Source organism: Pecten maximus, unplaced genomic scaffold (genome assembly GCF_902652985.1).
Source record: "Pecten maximus unplaced genomic scaffold, xPecMax1.1, whole genome shotgun sequence".
NCBI lineage: Eukaryota > Metazoa > Mollusca > Bivalvia > Pectinida > Pectinidae > Pecten > Pecten maximus.
Window position 1 is genome coordinate 10,474 of NW_022979485.1, and position 20,617 is coordinate 31,090.

A 20,617-nucleotide genomic window follows, 5' to 3' on the forward strand; every position below is an offset into this window, starting at 1 on the left:
ATCGTGGGACCCTTTTCTGAAGTCCTGTTCACCAATGAAACTATGATAATAACTCCCAAACTCTTCAAGATTCTGGAAGCCACGAAATATATGATGGCTGTGGTATATCAATTAATAGGTAACAGTTAAAGCAGGAGAAGTGTAAAACGTTTGCAGATAAAATATAAACAAAGCTTCATACGAGGAGTCTGGGCTACAGATAAATCAAGATTGCTATAATAAGCATTAGATGAATTAATCAATTCTGGAAACCGCGGAATATGTTAATCTCGTGGAACAGCAGACGTTAAAACTTTCAGTGTTAAACATGCTGAAATACACCCAATGTAATAGTGCATGCGTAAAACCCGTTTCCATTAGTATACTAATCCTACCAGTTGCCTATTTCCATAAATCTAATAATCCCCAGTGCTGTTCAGACATCTCTGGATTCCGAAAGCCACAAAATATGTGGAACGCCCGAACAACAAAGAAAATAGCTGCTTACCCTTTAATTCAGTTTCGACGGCTTAATCTAGGAAATTGTTCCGCCTCCAAAAGAACGCTGGGTTTCACTTATGATGTCGAATAGTGACGTCAAACCGCGTAAAATGTCGTTTTCATTGTGATCTTCTGCCTAAAGTGATAATCCCACTAGAGATTATTTGGAGATCAAGAACTGTTCTATGCCACTTGCATAGAAAGTACATAATTAATACGACAACTTTCTCTGTACATAAGAACATGTTTCTAGTACATGTTACAACGACATCTGGATCTTTAAATGATATCACACCGAGTATCTCAAACGCATGTTCCGATGACGTAGTACACGACTACAAACATTCCAGTGATGGTGACATAGTTACAGTCAGAAACATGGAGACATGTTAAAGAGCAACACCCTTTTATGAAGTAAAAATGGACATCGTGCTCGCTCTAGCGATATTCCAATGATATTGTATATCCGTATGGAATGCCCACATGTTTTAGAATTATGTATCTAATTTTAACTGATGATAAAAAAGAGCGTACGTAAGCAATTGAAGTTAAATAACAAACTTTCCTTCCATACAGTAGGTCTAGGCCAACGGATTGAACACACGAGACCACGTCCCAGCTATTTTTGATATATAAGCAAGTAATGTTAAAAATTGTGAGAAAATTTTCTCGATGTCTTACTATGTAAATATTTAGAGGAAACCCCCAATGAAAAGCTATCAAATTTAATGAGATACTATTTGTTTGTTTTTTTTTGTTTTTTTTTTTACTGATAAATTGACAAGGATTTCTGAAATCATAAGTGAGCTTTTTGAGAGTCAAAACTAAACAATATTATAATAAATAATATGATTAAAGTGTTTTTTGTTTGTTTGATTGTGTTTTGTTTATGTGTTCCCCTTGTGGTTTGGGATCAGAATTACCATTCAGATGGCTATGTCCTTGCCATATTATGAAATTATTATTGAAAACACAATTTAGTTTAAAAATGAACATTTGTAACTGATATAATCAGCGGAAGTGCAGATATGCTGAATTTAAATCATGAAACATATTCATAATATAATGATGAATATTGTGTTATACTACAGGGTATTATACTGTCTTGTCCATTTGTCCTCTATGTCCTATCTGTGTGGTATTATACTAGCTAGCGTTTCACGGTAACCTCAGGTACACTTGTCTACCGGACAATATTCCCATTGAAGTTCCGGATTCATAGTGAAACACCATGGCCTTGTTGCGTTTTCCATCGAGCAACGGTTTCCAAGACTGCTATGTCCATAGCGTCTGGCTGTATGGTGTGGGTACTCGCTACCCCATCGCTGACATGTGAATCCCGTAATAGAACATGTAACACGACCATTATATATCAGATCAGTTGGGTCATAGCATTCCTGCGCTGAAATTGACAAAAAACATTCATAATCTAACTAACAAGATATGTTTATTTGACAGACTACCTACGCAAACCCCTCAAGAGCACGAGAAATAGCAGAAAATGTGAAAGTTTCGGTCCGTTTTCACCAAAATGTATGACTTTACATAAACACGAATCTGATGACGTCATATATCTATTGTTACGACATTACGAAGTATGGCATCATATTAATGTTATCATGGTCGTATGTCTTGGTAGAAAAAAAAGAAGTTTTGAAGTACACTGGAAGAACTCTGCTTTTACCTGAGCATGATATGTTCGCGATCGACCAGGAACCATCGGAAAGACATCTTGTAACTGGACAACTTTCTTCGGGCTCCTTGTCTTCGAGAGTGTCACACCTGTATCGGCCGACTGACAGGAAGTGGTTGTTGGGTCTCTCGAGGTTGACGTTGGTCATAGATATGGACATGGGCGGGGAATCTTCACAGACAAACCTTTCCTCGACAGGACAGTAATCCCACCTAGTCTCCGGGTCTGTCGTGTAACACCAAGGTCTCATATCTGTTATAGTGCGTTGACACCAATTATTGAGATCACTCCTACCTGAGAAATATGTAGGCCGGTGCGGTGTGTTGCTGTCCCATCGTTGACACTTAACGCCCGTAACTGTACATGAGACTTTCCCTTCGTTTTTTAAGTGATTGATGTCATATAAATCTTTTGCTATAAAAGAGATGAAAATGCGTCGAGTATAGGGTACCAATGACGCCATGATGGTAATTAATGTCATTACAAAGCTGTTTCCTTGATTCCACCTATATCTTACCCCCCCCCCCAAAAAAAAAATCATGAATGTATCGACAGCATAACAACCCAGAGAGCTATACATATTATGACAAATTAAAACAGTGGTATGATTTCAATTTCTTTGTGCGTTAAGTAAGAAAATAGCCTGGAAGAACTTATCATTAAGGTTGTTTGTCACCAGGTTCCACGATATATATAATTCATCTGACAAGTGTGATATATGTTTATATAAATGTATTGCACATCCCCTTAAAGATCTACCTGAACAAGACAGAGAGGCCGGTGTCCAGAACAGCTCACATCGGGAAATCGGACAGTAGTCCACTTGTGTTTGGTCATTGAAAGCCTTACATCTGTACCTTGCCAAAGAGTTATCTCCCATGAGTGGACTGTGAATTGTGTAGCTGCCTCCAAAGTTCCTCAAAAGGGCCAAGGTATCGCATGCATCTGTTGTTAAAACGATTGCTTAATATTACACATCTTTGTTCTGGTTTCATCAACTTAGCTTGGCTTAAGGTAGTAATCTTACTCTGACCCTTTTACCATTGATCTGATGGGAATCGCACACCTCATTGTATATTATATATAGATCCACCAAGATGGATTTTTTTTCTGCATTTTCTTTGCCAGTGAGAACTGTTTGTGTTATTGCGATTTCAGCAGTTATTAAAGGTTAATAACTTACACACTTATATTTCTATCCTATACAAATAATAAAAAAAAAAAAAAAAAAACAAAGATTCACTGATAATTTAATTCTATATTCTACAATACGTTATATTTAGGAGATCGACATTTCCTTGTCCAGACAGACCCAAGGAAAATGTATTGATTCTGTCAAAAGTTTTAAATATCATCCGATAATTTTATTATAAAGCAGTTGGTAGTTTTCCGGGCTAGGCAAACTATCTCATTAAGGGATAAATGTTATATTTATGGTAATAACATTTTTTGTATGCTTCTTAATCATTCTTATGAACAAATAACTAGATCTCATCATTATTTTTTTATCGATTTTAGTAGAATAAAATTGAAATATATGATAGCTGACATTTAGAAAAACATGCTTAAGCATACGCTTATTTGTTTTAATCAGTTCAAATAGTTAAATTACTCAATGTACGATTTAGTAGTAACTATAGTTAAAGGTAAAGTCATGTTTTATTATCTGAAGAAACTGGTTTTGCTTATTTTCCCACATTGCGAGTGCTACTTGCGTTCGCGACTAAGTTTGCTGATCTACATATCAATAATTAATGTTCCATTGTTTGTACGCAGAATGCGGCTTTCTGATTGGTTGAGATTTTTGATTTCATTATTTTTAGTTTCATCGGGGTATGAAACAAATTCTGTTTGCAAACTTCTGTAAGAATCCGCTACGCGGATTCATAGAGTTCTCGGAATTTGTTTCGTAGAAGAATGAAATGTATTTTTCGACCAATCACATCTGAGTATTTTCCATGAAAACAAAGAAAAATCAATTATACAACTATGAAAAAAATTCCGAGAATGGCGCGAAAAATGTGACGTCACAATACGACAATTGACGTTACGTATTGATTTGAGAAAAAGAATACTATATAAAACCAGTAAAATTGTACACAAAACATGTTTTAAATTAGAAAATGATTTTTTAAAATTAATTATAAGCGTTGATATCAATTATTTTTTAGTTTCATAGGGGTGTGAAACAAATTTTGTTTGCAAACTTCTGTAAGAATCCGCTTCGCGGATTCATACAGTTTGCAAACAGATTTTTTTTCATACCCCGATGAAACTAAAATTAATTGACATCAATGCTTAAATGAAATATATCAAATATCAATTTTTTATTGGAAGAAGACTCATCAATATAGGTATTCGTGATTAGGGCATTTGAAAGGTATTTGATTTAAAAAATATCATTTAAGGATTGTTATAAAAAGAGACATAATTCAATACCAATTTAGAGTAGATACATCAGAGCCTTAAATGAGTTATCTGTACCATGCGTCTGTTTCGTCAGTCTATCACTCTATAAGTGATGCTGAGGTTTTTAAATGTTGATACCTTTGGCGTAACTAAGGGAACTTAAATGGGTCGAAATAAATGTCAAATTATAGATTTAGTGGTAGTAGACCCCTCATTAAATTAATTTAAATTTCATTTATCATGAGATGTATAGCAAAGTAGTTATTATTTTAATAACAAAAAAAGAATATACCTTCGTCATCCAAGGCCAGTAACAATATAAATGCATAATCCTTACATTTGCCTTGGCAATGTTTGATATCACAGCTTTTGAAAGGACAAACAGCTGTTCCGATATTAATTTGTTGCATCATGTTGAGATATTTGTTATTGTTTAGACAGCTTGTATTCAGTTGTTTTAAGGAGAGTAGTTATGACTAATAAAAAACAGCGTTAACATATTATATTTTATTTTAATCGCAAATCGTCTACAGAACGGAATATTGACAAAGAAAACTTACCAATCCTACCGTAGATATCCGAGGAGTTTCCGCATTGCAATTCGTCGATGAACATCTGCTTGAATATTGTACATTTTTTGGACTTGTAAACATACGAGAATCCGGTACCATTTTGTCCTCTACAATAAAATGCACACTGTCCTTTGTTTTGAGTTTCGAATATGGCTAGAACGTGATCGCCTACTAAACAATCCACATGTTTGTAAATCTGCATGTAGTTGCTTGCAGTTACCACAAAAATGTAGCAATTTATCACGAAATGGATAAAGGATACTATTCTTGATATCATCTTCACTGTTTTGAACCAACAATTCTTTAAAGTATTTTCGTCACAACAGAACTGTGTTGTTCATATTTGTCTGGTACTCGGAAATCATTAATATAATATTCTTAGAACCAAAATAACAATAGTTGACAACTGTCAAAAACAAATCTTATTCCATACAGAAATACAAAAGTACCGGCACGAATCAATTTTGCCTCCTACCCCATCCGTTGTATCCAAGCAACTAACCCCTATTAATATTTACTTCAAGTTTCCACCTAATGCTATCATCTTATGTTTCAGACTCATGTGCTGAGTAATTATATATACTGTAATGGCATTTTTTCGTTACATCTGATGTTACAATATTTAAGGGTATATATATATGTTGACGTAGTTGCGTTTCAATTGAATTATATTTTAAAATGTATGTACCTTCACAGTACAAAAACATCAATTACTTGTACATATTTGTTTCTTAATTTTTGGTGTTGTAAAATTATTATGCATTGTGTTTTAGTATGCGTAGTATTCTTTTAAGCTGATGATGCTGAATAATACTAAAAATATGTGATGCATAATTGATATAAAGAAACGCTGACTAATGGTATTTTTATTAGCCGTGACTCCATTACCATTCGTTAAGGATCATGATCGTTGTATCCTAAAATTCCTTTTAAAGTGTACCCGGAACGATTTGCTATATTTATGTTATAACATGTAATTAAGGATGAAACTAACAAAGCGACTTTCATAGCGACTTTAGTTTTAGAGTAATTGCGAGTTTTCCCGAAAACACACCTGAAGCCCAGTGCCATTGACCTCGTTTCGGTGACCTCTGACCTGTGACCTCACAGGTTTAACGGGATCAGAGCCGCCATATAGGAAATATATAGAAACAAACGTGAACACGTGCCTGCAATTTATGCTAATTAGATAACAATCATGCTTGAATATTATATTAAGTCGTGTTTAAAGAGAAGACATGACTTGCGACACACGAATGGAAAGTAAAATCACAAGGATCTCAATCACTTCACGATCATTACACAATTACAAAAAAAAAAAAAAAAAAAAAACACAATGCGAGTATTAATCATAATTACTCATGGTGAACTGAATTGTAGGCCTATGTTTTTTTCATCATCAAAAACAACCGAGCTCAAATTATGGTTTTAATAAGTACCTTTGATATGTACCTGTATGTAAACTATCAATAATATTATATTATATTAAGCACCATTTCATAATTCCACTGACACTGATTGCATATCTTTCTCAAGCATTTAATCGTCGGTAATCCATGACACCATGACATGTTTAAATAAGGGGGAACATCTGTATCTGTAGAAATACGTTGTAGGTTCCAACTCTAGTTTTCATACGAGAGATATTTGGTCTATTGTAGATCAAGATGAATATATATAATATATTACTTTTTGAATTAATTAAGTGTCCTTCATGACTAAAGGGGGGTTTTGCATAGAATACAATGCATTAGTTAACTGTACCTGTGTATCATCTTGTCTCACAAACCAGATGATACAGTATTGTTGGTAGTTTATTTGAATATTAATTTGCGATTAAAATGGCACATTATTTTATAAAAAAAATTGATGCCGTGTTCCTTTTTTATAGTAAGAAATGGTAAACACATCAGTAACATACACATCCGTCTGTGTTACCCAAGCGGTCATTTTCAGAGTCCATTTCACTAAAATCTAATTTTTTTAAAAGCTCAAACTGATATTGTTGGATTCCGACTAAAGTCATCAACCTGAAATTTTATGTCCAGATCGTATTCAGATATTTCTGTGTTGCTACTGTTCACACCATTTCAGTTACTCCGTTAAACCTGTGACGTCATAGACTGGAGAGTTCCAGATCAGCGTGACTGACCGATACGCTGACTAGCAGTCGACCGACAGGTGCAAAATGCGTACTTCGATGTGCGGTATCTCGGCACTCGGCCAACCGATTTTGATGCGGTTTGCGGCATTCTTCGTTGGTGGTTACATAGAATAAAATATTTGAACATCGTTTTTCGTTCCGGGTACACTTTGATTATCAGGAAAGCACTAATTATGGTATAAATAATTATCTTTACTTACCTTTGAGATTTCGATTCCAGAAATGCCTAAGGTCATTATTTAGGTAGTATCCTGAACTGTAACAAGCCTTAAGTAAATAATAACGATTTACACGTGTCTTGCAAATATATCTAAATCTAACAATATGTCGCCGTTTCCTCAATATTAAACGAATGCTTTTGCTTTAACATTTTGCTACAATTGTTACTTGAACAGATGGATAACATTCTTATATCATTAACATTTTGCAGATTTTGTGATATTTTTGATCTTTAATTTGATCATAAAGTTGTCAGTTTTCGAAAAACACGAACAGATTAATTGACTTAAGCTAAGTTAATTAAGCTCATGTGTGCGTTTCGTACATCCGTGTATGGCAATGGCTGTTATGGAAAAAAAGATGAAAAAACATTGAATTTATATACATAGATGATATCTAACAGTGTCTTCAGTAATACCAAACATATTTCATCTTAATATTACACTTCATAGTTGGTAATGTCCGCGGGGAATACAATTGCAATGTATTGAAGGTCATTTAACATAGAAAATCAATATACAAAACATGTATGTATACAATTGAATGTTTACAAAACTTGGTTGGGTGAAACATAATAACAAAGTATCAGTAATAATTTCGTTGAGTTTGAATGTCCAAGGATATTTTTTTACGTTAAAAAATACAGAATTAAACCGGGCGAATACCAGACAACAAATCCCCGTATCTTCATTACATTAACATTCAACACGAGCAGAAAATAGAATATAATTAAGAAATATGAATTATTCCTCCACGCCTCTGCAATCAAACATGTTTTTACAATCAAAGCGACATGAAGTTTTGGTTTATTGTGTTTAGCATTCTGGGAATGTTCCTTGGTTATATATAATGCATGTTTCAATTTCACAACTGAATGCATATATAAAGATAAAGCCCGAATACTGTTGATTTACTCAGCGCAAATGCTAATGTATCATTTGTTTTGTTTCATATGGTACGACTTCTTCAGAGCAACTGAGTTCATATGAAGACAGGTCTCAAGAAGACACCATCTGCAGGAAAAAAGGCAGAAATAAAAAGCTGGCATTGATTATAGATTTTGTTCCTGTTCTCTCCAAGTTGCTATACAGTTTCTCTGCACCCCTATTATCATTCTTATATATAATATATAAAAAATAAGATACCATAAAATATGTTTAAATCAAATTATCATTCTTCAATAATGGGCTATCTTTACTTCACATCGCAAATACATATTCGTATATTTGGTAATATTAATGTTTTTCTAGTATAATTTCATACTATCGATAACGTCTTTAAAGACATACACAAGGCAATAGTATACTATGCTAGGGCGAGTAAGATGTTAAAAATACTAATATATTCCGTTCGTGGTTCAGAGGTGAGGCTAAAGACAATTTATTGATTTGCAACCAATCTGACACACAGTACAAAGCTCAGCTGTGATGATTATCAACATCATACTACCGCAATTGTTCGCAATCATTATCCTCGCTGCCATAGAATAACTCGTAGCACGTAGCGAAGCACCCAAGTTAATCAAAATGACGTAACAATTACGTCATGTGATCTTGACCGTATTTCCAGGATAATTCTTGACGTCCTGTTGATTTGGGAACGTCACCTATTTGCTGAATGCATATGTCTTGTTACTACTGATGATGTTATATATTTAAAATTATATAATATAGTTTGCTTAGAAGCTCTCGTTTTTCTTTTGCATTATTGACCCTGAGTATATTTTGTGTAGAAACTGTCTATTTTACTTTGCTCGTTCATCTTAATCTAATTAGTAGAATAGGCAATGGACACTTAAGGCAATGGACACTTATGTTAAGGGTCATAGATACTTAAGTAAAGTGTCAAAAACAAGTATGTGACGTTTCACAGTCACTTTTGTGAAGTGTCAGGGACACTTATGTACATGTATATTGCCAAGGTTAATTATATAAAATAGGTATTTATCTTAACATTGCATCTTTTGTTGACAGTGTAAATAACAGCTTTCTGTTTGCCGACAACCTGCTGGAACGACGAATATTAACGTGCAGGAAATGACTCTGAAATTCATTTGCGACATTTTAACTTAGACAGCAATCTAAACAAACAGGCCGTAGATGTCTGAAGATACTCCGCATTGAAATTAATCGAATGACACCTGTTTGAATATTCTACATTTTCCGGACTCAACGACATAGCTGAATCTGGTACATGTACCAAATTGCCCCCTACAATAAAATGCACATTGGAATGTGTTTCGAATATGACTGGAAATGTGATAGCCTACTAAACAATCCACCTGCTGAAGAATCTTCAAGTAGTTGTTTGATATTTAGTGCGGAACTTAATTTCCATCCGTGATATCTTGTTTCATTGAGAAATCGATGAATAAAGGATACCATCTTTTGATACAGTGCACTTTATGAGCCACCAAATCGTTAAAAATATTTTTGTCACAATAAAAGTGCACACGTTTAAAAGCAGTTTTAAAAACTATATATATAGATTTTATTATTGTCAAAAACAAATGTTATTCTATACACAAACCGAAAACGACAAATACGAATTGATTTCGCATACCTCAACCATCGTCTCTAAGAAACGAACGACAAACAAGATGTTCTAAATAAAGCTATTTCGTTGTTGATGAGTGTGGGAACGGTGCTCAGGTAGATCTGATACCATACATTACCACTGGTGACGTGGTGCAATCTACTGAGTCGTAGTCTTGTTTCTATACTGTTGTTAGAAAATATCACTACATGACCTAACTAACCTTAAGACATACTCGTATATCATTGATATTTATGCTAGTTTATTGGGGTTATAGGAACAAAACAATTTGCTGTTCATACATCCGAACACGTTGGTGGAACAATTACACACATTCCCATCAAAGATTCTCCTTGACAGACGTGGCAATGTTTTGTTACATGATTATAACTGAATCGTTATGATAAATCAATGACCGATCGATACATCTACATCTACAATACTTCTCGGAATATGCTTCAACATTGATGACGTCATCATTTACGGCATGGTTCCTCTACGTCAAATGATGACGTTACATTGTTGTGAGCAGCGTAATATAGTGCATGCTGGCTGTCTTTCTCCCCTGTTTGAGATCGATTTTTCCTTTCCCTAGCAACCGCTGGATAACCCAGTGAAGTAGGTGAGAATTTGTGTTCCTAATAATGGCAAATATCGATTGCTTTATATATTACATAGATATAATTATTTTCGGTAGTGATATAATCTGGTGCAATATAAAATGAATTTTTTTTAAGCTAGAAATGCTTATTCTAAGCATGAGTTTGCTAGCGATGTACCTTACACTAATGTTGATTCTAATGTTAGGTTTCTTATCACCCGATTTATCTTGCAATCATGTATAAACAAAAAGGTTTTAAAAGTGAGATAGAGATAGGAAAAAATAAACAACGTTATATATCTTCACTGTATTTAATTTGGTTTTTGTTACATGTACAAGTGGTTCATACATTTATTAATATCTGCTGCTGCGGAGACAATATCTTATCGAAACAGATTAGGCGACCTATATACTTAGAGCGACATACAATTTACGTCCTACTACAAGCTTAAGTTCAAAACGAAATAAAAGCGGCATGTATGTTATAGCGAAATACAATAAGCTTCATATCTGTTATAGTTAAATGGACTATCACCTGATAGAATTAATTACGGTTTTTTTTCAACAGCAAAATAGAACTAGTGACATATCTATTATCGACAAACATATTAAGTGACGTACACAGTGTAGCCCGGTAGATTAACTGACACATACATTATTGCGTAATTGAAAAAGTGACGTATCTGTTACAAATGGCAAATTAGCTGTAATTGAAAAGATACGTAAAATATTTACCACAGCGAAACGGAATAAGTGACATGTTTGCAATATTGAATTTGAATAAGCAACACATGTTTAAGCTTAATATTATAAGTGACATATATGTAATATTGTAATAGAACAGATCTGCTATGTATTAATAGTTACGAGATAAATAAGTGTTTTAGGACATATAATGAAAAATAAACCTGTTGACTGTTGTTTTTGTTTATTCTCGTAACGCATGACTAGATAGTAAACGTATGAGGACACAAAATCAGAGACAAGATCCTTAATGATGTGTGTCACGCGTTAAGATGAACTATTGATGTGGTAAATCGTTAGGTAGAACAAGCTAGTATTATAGTTGTGTATCAGCTGGCGATGGGGGAAGGCTCAATACATAAAGGTTATCTACTTAAACAAGTATATGATCGTGCATCATTGTGTATGTATACACCTTCTAGTATGGGTTTGTTAATAGTTAATCAAATATCAAAACGTGAAACGTGAAGTCTGAAACAGGAGGATAACGTTTTTTGTTATTACAATATGACATTACATTTATTTAAGACTGTTTTGAATGCACTTAAATATTACGATTGAAAAAATGGACGTATGCGATACTATTCTGTTGATGCACAGATGGGACCGACTTTATTTCTTATTTTGCTTAGTGCATGTGGTTTCGGCAGTGAATGACCAACAACAGTACATACATGCTGACAATTTGATTGGTGCCGTACTCCTTACTAAAGTGGAAACATCGACCCGACTACGGTGTGCTTTCCACTGTATGGAACTAACAGGATATGGATTCTTGTATGATCAACTGACCCGGGAATGCCAGGTTTTTAAAGAAACAGCCAACCACCAGTCAATGATTGGACAATCCTCAGGAATTTACAGAAAATCACGTAAGCACTGACTCTTTGATCTCGTTTTTGAAGAGATTTTATCAACGTTTTCGGGGTTTGGCTTTACAAAGCGACAAAAAAAGTACCTTTCGAAATTAAAACTCAAATATCAGTTACTGTATCGACTCTTTATGGCCGGAATTGATTATTTGTGTTTTCTTTGTTACTTTGTTAAAACTACTATTTTAGTACCACTTAACGAAAAGAGTTCCAGAATCTAAGCCAGCGATTACATGGATTCAAATATCGGCTTGTCTTGGCATCAGCGAAGGGTTAAAATTAAAGATTCATGCTTTGGTCTTGGATGCCCATTAGCTTCCATACGATCTTCTTTAAATCGATAAATTTGTAAGAATTTGTTGAATTGCCTTTAGATGAAGCTAACAACACCCAATTCATAGAATCATCCACGTTTACGTATGGTGATTAGGCTTGCGCAAAAATAACTACAACATTGAATAATTGCAAAAAAAAAACAAAAAAAAAAACAAAAAAAACAAAAAACAAAAAAAAATCATATAGAAGAGCTTAGTACAGGAAATATTGACGCTTTTGCTCTAGCTCAGGAGACTGAAAAACATTGCAAGGGCACTATTAGGGTCTCACGACCTTGACATGCGACCTTATCCAACGTCTAGTCTTGTCACGACTTTTCACTCGATACTACAGAGGGTGAATTTCGCTGAATATTTCATAATTTAAAAATGCAGGTTCAAGATTAATTTGGTTGTTCTTATAAGACATAGCTGTTCAGTAGATGTGTAAAAGGTAAATTATTTTTGAAACGTGGCATGGTTCTTGCTACACGGTTTTCAAATTTGTACTTAAGGTAAAATTTATGGCAATCATGAAATACGATTAAAACGGAAATTATGTAGACGGATAAGATGAAACAGTGTTGCACTTAAACTTTCCTTTACTGACATAACCGATGCGCAAAATGAATAGAATGTAAAATTTATATATTTTTTATATAATTTATATACCTTTTTGTAATTCCTGACGTATCGCTAATGATTTCTTACAGATAAATGCGACATAGTTTCAGACCTCATTGACTACAAGGAAAGCTACAAAATCGAACATCCGTACATGAGGAATTATTCCCTGTCAATATACAAATGCCAGAACTTTGATGATCCCGAACCAGCAGAGTTCTGTCCGGTTTCCCGATGTGATCAAAACTGGACAAAGGCCTCGTTGTCGTGTTCAGGTAAAAGTTCAATGAGTGGATACTCAATGTAATTTCGTATGTCACACTATGTTATATACAACCAAATGTATTTCGGCTATCCATGAATATGCCAGTATAAATTTAATATAATTTATTAAAACAATTAAAAAAAACTTTTTGACCTTTTTCTTTCTGTCTAACATATCACCTAATACAGATAATGCCTAATTCTAATTTTCTGAATTCTCTGCGTGTCTTGTAAAAGTCATACATGTCTTTATTGAATATCGAAGTATAATAGTATTTGATGTTAGCATAGCGTTATGTAAAGTTATGTTGATTTTCTGTGCAGAAAATGTTTGATTTTTTACAGCGAAAGACCTATTTGATAGCAGCGATCTGGTCTATGGAGGGAGAATCTCGTGTACTGTGAAGGGTGTCACTTGTCAACGATGGGACAGAAGCTCACCACATGAACCGCATTTTTTAATAAACCGTAGCGACCTTCAAAACTGGTGCCAGATTGAGAGTTCAGCACGACCTTGGTGTTACACGATGGACCCTAAGACGAGATGGGACTATTGTCCTGTAGAGGAAGTTTCCTGTGGTGAGCCCCCTCTTCTGTTGATACGCGGAACCAGTGTAACCATCGAGTGGCCGTACAACTATGCAACGTCCATAGCTCGATACAGTTGTTCCACATTGGCAGATATTAAGTCCGTCTCCAGTTGTCCCGTGACTAGATGCCTTCAGGGAGGTTCTTGGACGACAGCGAACATTTCCTGCTCTAGTATGTACCTATACTTGATATTTTACATACCATTTTCAAAGTATACATAACAAAAGACGGAAAAAAAATATTTTAATGGTCTTAGTTAAGCCTTATTGCGGCATTGCTGTTTAAATTCACTATCTCATGGATATCTTCATTTTGCAGGCAAAGAGTGTTACGACCCTTCGAAAGAGACCTACACCGGTAGTGTAACGTGCACGCAAACAGGGATCACGTGCCAGCGATGGGACAGCAACTACCCACACACTCCTCGAATATTTGAAGGTCGGAGTGATTTAGGAAATAGATGTGTGTTAGCGACATATAAAAGACCATGGTGTTACACAGTGGACCCTGCGGTTGACTGGGACTTTTGTCCAGTGGACGAATGTTCTTAACTTCTTCACTTGTCATCTGTCTTTGGTACATTATATAATGCAAGGAAAGATTGGAAATATTTAAGTAATTTGTTTGTTGGGATTGTTGTCCCAGAACAGCCATGGGCATAGATCATTATGAAATATGATCTTCCCTAGAGGCTATGACTGCTTCACCAGACACCATACGAAAGTTCCGTCCAGATTAATCAAAGCAAAGGACCTAGCCAAAAGGCATCAACCAAGACACCGCCGAATGATTCTTTTCTCACCGTTTCCTAGAACGCAAGCAATAGGCACTGATAGGAAGCGCCGAACTCCCCAACTAGGGGCTTCACTTGAGGTAACGTCGGCCAACCTTCAACAAACTGATATTTTGCTTTTAATCATCATATCTACAATCTTGGCATCATTTCGTATCCCGATTTGACCTATATTGAGAAGCACGAGCTTTCTTTCAGGTAATATTTTCTGTGTGAGAGCGTTCCGCAGGCTTCCGTTGATTCCGATACTAAGGCTGAGTTTGCGGCAATGTGAAATATGACCTATTGTAATTGATAGTTATTGACATGACATCATATATATATTCTAATATATATATTAATCTTACGTAGGATATTTGTTTCTTGTATGTATATTTATATATAAATTTATTTATTGAGGTATGTTAGTCTGTGCCTTAATAACAGAAAAGATCAATGATATGTTAAATAATTTTTGTCTTAAGATTTGCACTCAAATTAGTATGCATTGTGTTTTAGAATGCGTTGTATTCCTTTAAGGCTGATGATGCTGAATAATGCAGATTGTTGATTATATATTTGAATCAAAATCCAATATTATATATTATATTTGGAAATATTCTCGAGGGAGATAAGTTTATTGGAAGTGATTAAACATAGCGCGAAAATCAATATCCATAAAATGTATATATATAAACACTAATATTTACAGAACTTGGTTGGGTGAAATTTAATAACTAATGATGGGACGTGGGATATAGTCCATTAAAAGCCGTAAATAAATCCCCGTTTTATTATTATTATACTTACATTCAACTCGAGCGGAAAATAGGACGCAATTAACAAATACAATTGGGCAATCAAGCATGTTTTTACAATCAAAGCGCCATAAAGTTCGGATTTTTTGTGTTTAACATTCTGGAAATCAGTCTAGATCATCTATTATGAATGTTCCAATTTCACAACTGAATGCACATAAAAGATAAACCCGATATACGGTTAATTTAGTCAATGTAAACACAAATGTATCCTTCGCTCTGTTTCATACGGTACGACTTCTTCACGGCAAATGCGTTTTTAGGATGACAGATCTCAGGACAACACCAGTAACATAGTAAAGTGTAAAACAAAGAACCTGGTATAGAATACAGGTTTTATTCCTGTTCTATACAGTCACAAGACGAACCAATTATGCAAAAGCGTTACAATTTGTCATCGTGTTACCCTGTACCCCTAGTATCAATATTCGACAGGAGGCTATCATTAGATCGTACATAACGAACATTTGGTAATTTGGTTTGTTTGGTTTGCTTAACGTCCTATTAACAGCCAGGGTTATTTAAGGACGTGCCAGGTTTGGAGGTGGAGGAAAGCCGGAGTACCCGGAGAAAAACCACCGGCCTACGGTCAGTACCTGGCAACCGCCCCACGTAGGTTTCGAACTCGCAACCCAGAGGTGGAGGGCTAGTGTTAAAGTGTCGGGACACCACTCGGCCACCGCGGCCCCTTTTTTGGTAATATTCTCGCGAGTTACTTAATTTCCCTTTAACGCTGTCATTAGCTGTACCGCGAAAACAAACAACCAGTGAAAATGTATGCATACAAACAAAACTACAAACGTGTTGACTGCCGATTGTTTACAAGGCAAGATTACGCGAAAATTAATGCTAGCGATTAAGGTCCAACTATTATGAGTGCGAAGCACGAGTGAAAAATATCAAAATATTAGCCGCACGAGTGAAATATATTTGGTTTTACTGAAGACACTGTTAGATATTCTGTTTATTACATTTTTTTATCAACGAAAACCCTATCCCGTATGCTAACTAGGACTAAAGCGATAATTTATAAACAAAAAAAGTAGTTTCCCCTGTCCAGGTGCTGACATATATATCGGGCTTTCTGATTGGTCAATTATTTTTGTATTTTCTAATCATTAATTTGATTGGTCAAATCAGCAAAAGTGATATTTTTCACTAGTGAAAAATATGATATTCTTTACTAGTGAAAAATATCACTTTTATAGAATGAATAATTTTTGATATTTCACGGGTAAAAATGTAATAAAGTGATGTTAATATTGCACCTTTAATTGACAACGTTAATAACAAAGCTTTCTGTTCTTAGTGCAGGAATTGCGACTGTTGATGTGTAGGTTATGACGCTAAAATCCATATTCGACAATTAAACTTATATAGCAATCTAAGCAAACCAGTGTCAGTATCGCAAATTTGTGATGGTCTCTCTACACTCTAATGATAGTCGACTTTGAGCATGTGTGTCGGTCAATCCCCAATTCAAATCCGGTTGGACATGCGCAAGTGTAACTTCCGGGAACATTCGTACAGATATGACTGCAAGGTAAGTCCAAACATTCATTTACATCTGAAAGAAAACCGGAGGATTATTACGAACTAATCGTTTAAAAATTTGCTTTGCAAGGGTTTAACAGATGAAATAACTAGATCTTGATAGACGATTTTTTGTAATATTATATGGTTACTGGAGTATACATAAAAAGGCTATTTAAAACTTGGCTTATGCAATAAAATAAAAACCAAAACAAAACAAAAAACAACAAAAAACTACGTCTTTGAAAATGATGCAATCACGTGATCGTGGACACTGCACTTCCTTAGATTATACGCAAATTTGATGACACATGAATCTGAAAAGTACATAGATAAATTCAGATGACAAGTTCAGATGACACATACCTAATTGGCATGTGATGCCCCGATAACCATTTAGACACCGACATCTGTACTGAATACACACTCCTCCATTTTTACACTCCGGTACACACGTCGTATCTACAAAAATAAGCAGTGCAAGGTCGAGGTAAATCTAATGTTTCAAACGTTCCTATTACGAGTGGTAAAGCGCATAATTTTTATTTAGTGGTAACATAAGAGCAGATATACATTATTGTATTTGTAGTATTAGATCCAAAATGGGAAGGTAGAGAGGCGTTCTGACTTGTGTACAATTATCAATGGCTATTTAGTATAATACAAATCGTAACATCATACTTACTGACACACGTTCTACCGTCCTGGCGAAGCCGACTTCCGGGCGAGCAGACGCATGCGTACCCACCATGTGTATTTCGACAGTGGTGTTCACACAACCCTGAGTGACGTGCACATTCATCGATATCTAAATAGGGTGATGATAAAATCCATTAAAGATTTTATAAAACAGATTTTCACATTTTTACTATTGACTGCAGCATACAGCGTCGCAATGTCTAAGTAGTCACTTATCTGAGGATAAAATAAGCTATTCAATCAAACTAAATTTCAAATATGACAACACCGATTATGCTTTGGTACATCATGGCCTTGTATTCATATTTGGTCTCTTTGGGACCGACTAGAATTTTAAGAAATCATTATTTATCTTATAAATAGGACTCATCAACATTTTGCAACGTGCTCTTGATCTGCATTAAGAAGTGTAGGAGCAATATTTATCTTAAATGCGTGGTCTCCTCTATATTCCAAGTACAGACGGTAATTTGTTTTCTCCTCCAAATCACACCCATCTCTTCACAAATTATGATTCTGACAAGAACTTTTACTCTCACGCTTTGATCGAATCAGTGAACGTCGAGCCATCGTAAACAAATAATCAGCAAACAACATTGTATAACTACACCACACTCTTCAATCCGGGTCACGGCACCCAGTTAAAGAATATAATTTTATATATCAATATAGATCTTAAGAGGGTTACCAAATCATACATGGCAGCACATTTGTTATAATTGTATGTACCAGTTATATAACTATGTTAAAAGCATTACCTGTCTGGCAGAATTTTCCTTTAAATCCAGCAGGACAGTGACACGATCCGGCTCGGCAATGACCGCCATTAAGACATTCTGGAGTGCATTCGATATCTGCAAATTTAGCATACACTTAAAAAGCAAAACGAAAATGTCAAGATATGTAACTGCAATATGTAATATATCTATATAGCAAAGGAACAATATGAATACAATGTAGATTGACACGAATATCCTTAAGAGCAACGACCTGGTGATTTGGAAGGTAATGTGTAACTTTGTGACTCCACAAAGTAAACACCTACAAATCTAAATCAAATCAATGGAATACTGCGACCATGCAGGTTTGTTTTTGTTTGTTTTTTGGTTAACGTCCTGTTTACACCCAGGGTCATTTAAGGATGTGCCAGGTTTGGAGGTGGAGGAAAGCCGGAGTACCCGGAGAAAAAAAACCGGCATACGGTCAGTATCTGGCAACTGCCCCACGTAGGTTTCGAACTCACAACCCAGAGGTGGAGAGCCAGTGATAAAGAGTCAGGACACCTTAACCACTCGGCCACCGCGGCCCAATGACCATGATGGTCCTGATTTTGACGCTAGAACAACCAAGCGCATCTTCATGACAGGTATATACTACATTATGTCTTTACTGATGTATTCTGTACAGGATAAATCTACAAGTGGGATATAGGTACAATTATGTAATTAACTGCTTGCAGGTGTTCCGTTCATATTCCTTCTATGTGTAAATCATCATTTTGACTTACCACGAGGTATGATTCTCCCTCGAAGCTTGGCAGATATCTCTTTGGTGTTGATTATAACTATTTTACAGATGTCCGTTACTAAACTGTATTTATAGAACGGTATTGTTATACGAGATGATATGCACATAATTATTATGAGTTCTCTCTATCTTTTTTTGTCGTATATTTTCCCTATAATAGTCCATTTTTTTCTGTTTTCTCCAGCAGAAAATGAGCTCGGTATTTACATCGGATTCCACAGGAACCGAACAGGAATATTATATCTACAGCCCATGATTATATTCTGACAGGAGATTTTTGATCTTTTGTTATAAAAAAAAAACATTTGTGTATCACGCTAATGGATCCAATTTCAATTCAGTAAAACCTGTCTATCAAAATCCATGTCGACTGAGACGGGTCTCATAGAAAATATATCAAGTTCGTTGCTTAGACGTACGGCATTATTTTCGTACCTACAAATTTTAATATAATGTTATTCCCAGGGATCGCATCCCAAGTAAAAACTTTTAATGCTCATGATAATTGTTTGTGTGATAATTGGTTTGGTTTGGTTTATTTTGTTTAACATCCTATTAACAGCTAAGGTCATTTAAGGACGGCCTCCCGTGCGTACGACATGCATGCGTGTGGCGAGTGCGTATGTGTTTGTGTGATAAACAAATTATCTCACAAAATATAATTATTCGCTGATGCTCATATAAACATAATACGCATTCTCGTACGTATAGTAGTACAACCATGCTAAGAACTAAATTGATAGTATAGTTAACTGTACATACCGCTACATGTGAGCCCGTCTGAGTTGATTGCGCGGCCAGGTGGACAGACACAGTGGTAGCTTCCAAAAGTGTTGAGGCAGTGATACTGACAGTGACCCCTGGGTAACAACTGACATTCGTCTACATCTGTCAATGATTTCAATATGTTTTGATATTTCATCACAGGTATGGAAATACTGTTTTAATTCTTACTTTTCTTACAGTGCTAATACCCTACCAACAGGGCATAAAAGGGGATAAATATACCTGGATTATGCAGGTAAAACAAACATGTAATGTAAGTAATCTGTTCTCGAAAGCTGACCGTGATTACACTCTACGAAAATGTGAAACATTATATTTTACTTGTCAATGCTATCATAATTACCTTGGTGACATGCGACTCCAGTGACCCCTGGCGGACAGACACAGTTCCTCACACCCC

General features: G+C 35.3%; 1 protein-coding gene and 1 long non-coding RNA gene across 2 annotated transcripts; one reads left to right on the forward strand and one right to left on the reverse strand.

Moving 5' to 3' along the window:
• Nucleotides 1-13,283: 13,283 nt before the first annotated feature.
• On the forward strand, nucleotides 13,284-16,236 carry LOC117318718 (plasminogen-like). The gene is made up of 3 exons (XM_033873674.1): nucleotides 13,284-13,502; nucleotides 13,837-14,253; nucleotides 14,401-16,236. The coding sequence occupies exons 1-3, from the start codon at nucleotides 13,382-13,384 to the stop codon at nucleotides 14,631-14,633; spliced, it is 771 nt and encodes a 256-aa protein (XP_033729565.1). The 5' UTR covers nucleotides 13,284-13,381; the 3' UTR covers nucleotides 14,634-16,236.
• A 692-nt stretch (nucleotides 16,237-16,928) lies between these two features.
• On the reverse strand, nucleotides 16,929-20,608 carry LOC117318719. The gene is made up of 6 exons (XR_004530437.1): nucleotides 20,561-20,608; nucleotides 20,194-20,319; nucleotides 18,663-18,758; nucleotides 17,891-18,013; nucleotides 17,572-17,667; nucleotides 16,929-17,239 (listed from the first exon to the last, which is right to left on the reverse strand). It is a non-coding gene; the product is annotated as an uncharacterized LOC117318719 (long non-coding RNA).
• Nucleotides 20,609-20,617: the final 9 nt, after the last annotated feature.

What these genes read in the sequence shown, in the direction of transcription:
- LOC117318718 (XM_033873674.1), top strand. Translation starts at nt 13,382, where the DNA reads ATGAGGAATTATTCCCTGTCAATATACAAATGCCAGAACTTTGATGAT. An exon ending in GGCCTCGTTGTCGTGTTCAG is followed by an intron (nt 13,503 to 13,836) that starts GTAAAAGTTCAA and finishes GATTTTTTACAG; the next exon opens with CGAAAGACCTATTTGATAGC. An exon ending in AGCGAACATTTCCTGCTCTA is followed by an intron (nt 14,254 to 14,400) that starts GTATGTACCTAT and finishes TTCATTTTGCAG; the next exon opens with GCAAAGAGTGTTACGACCCT.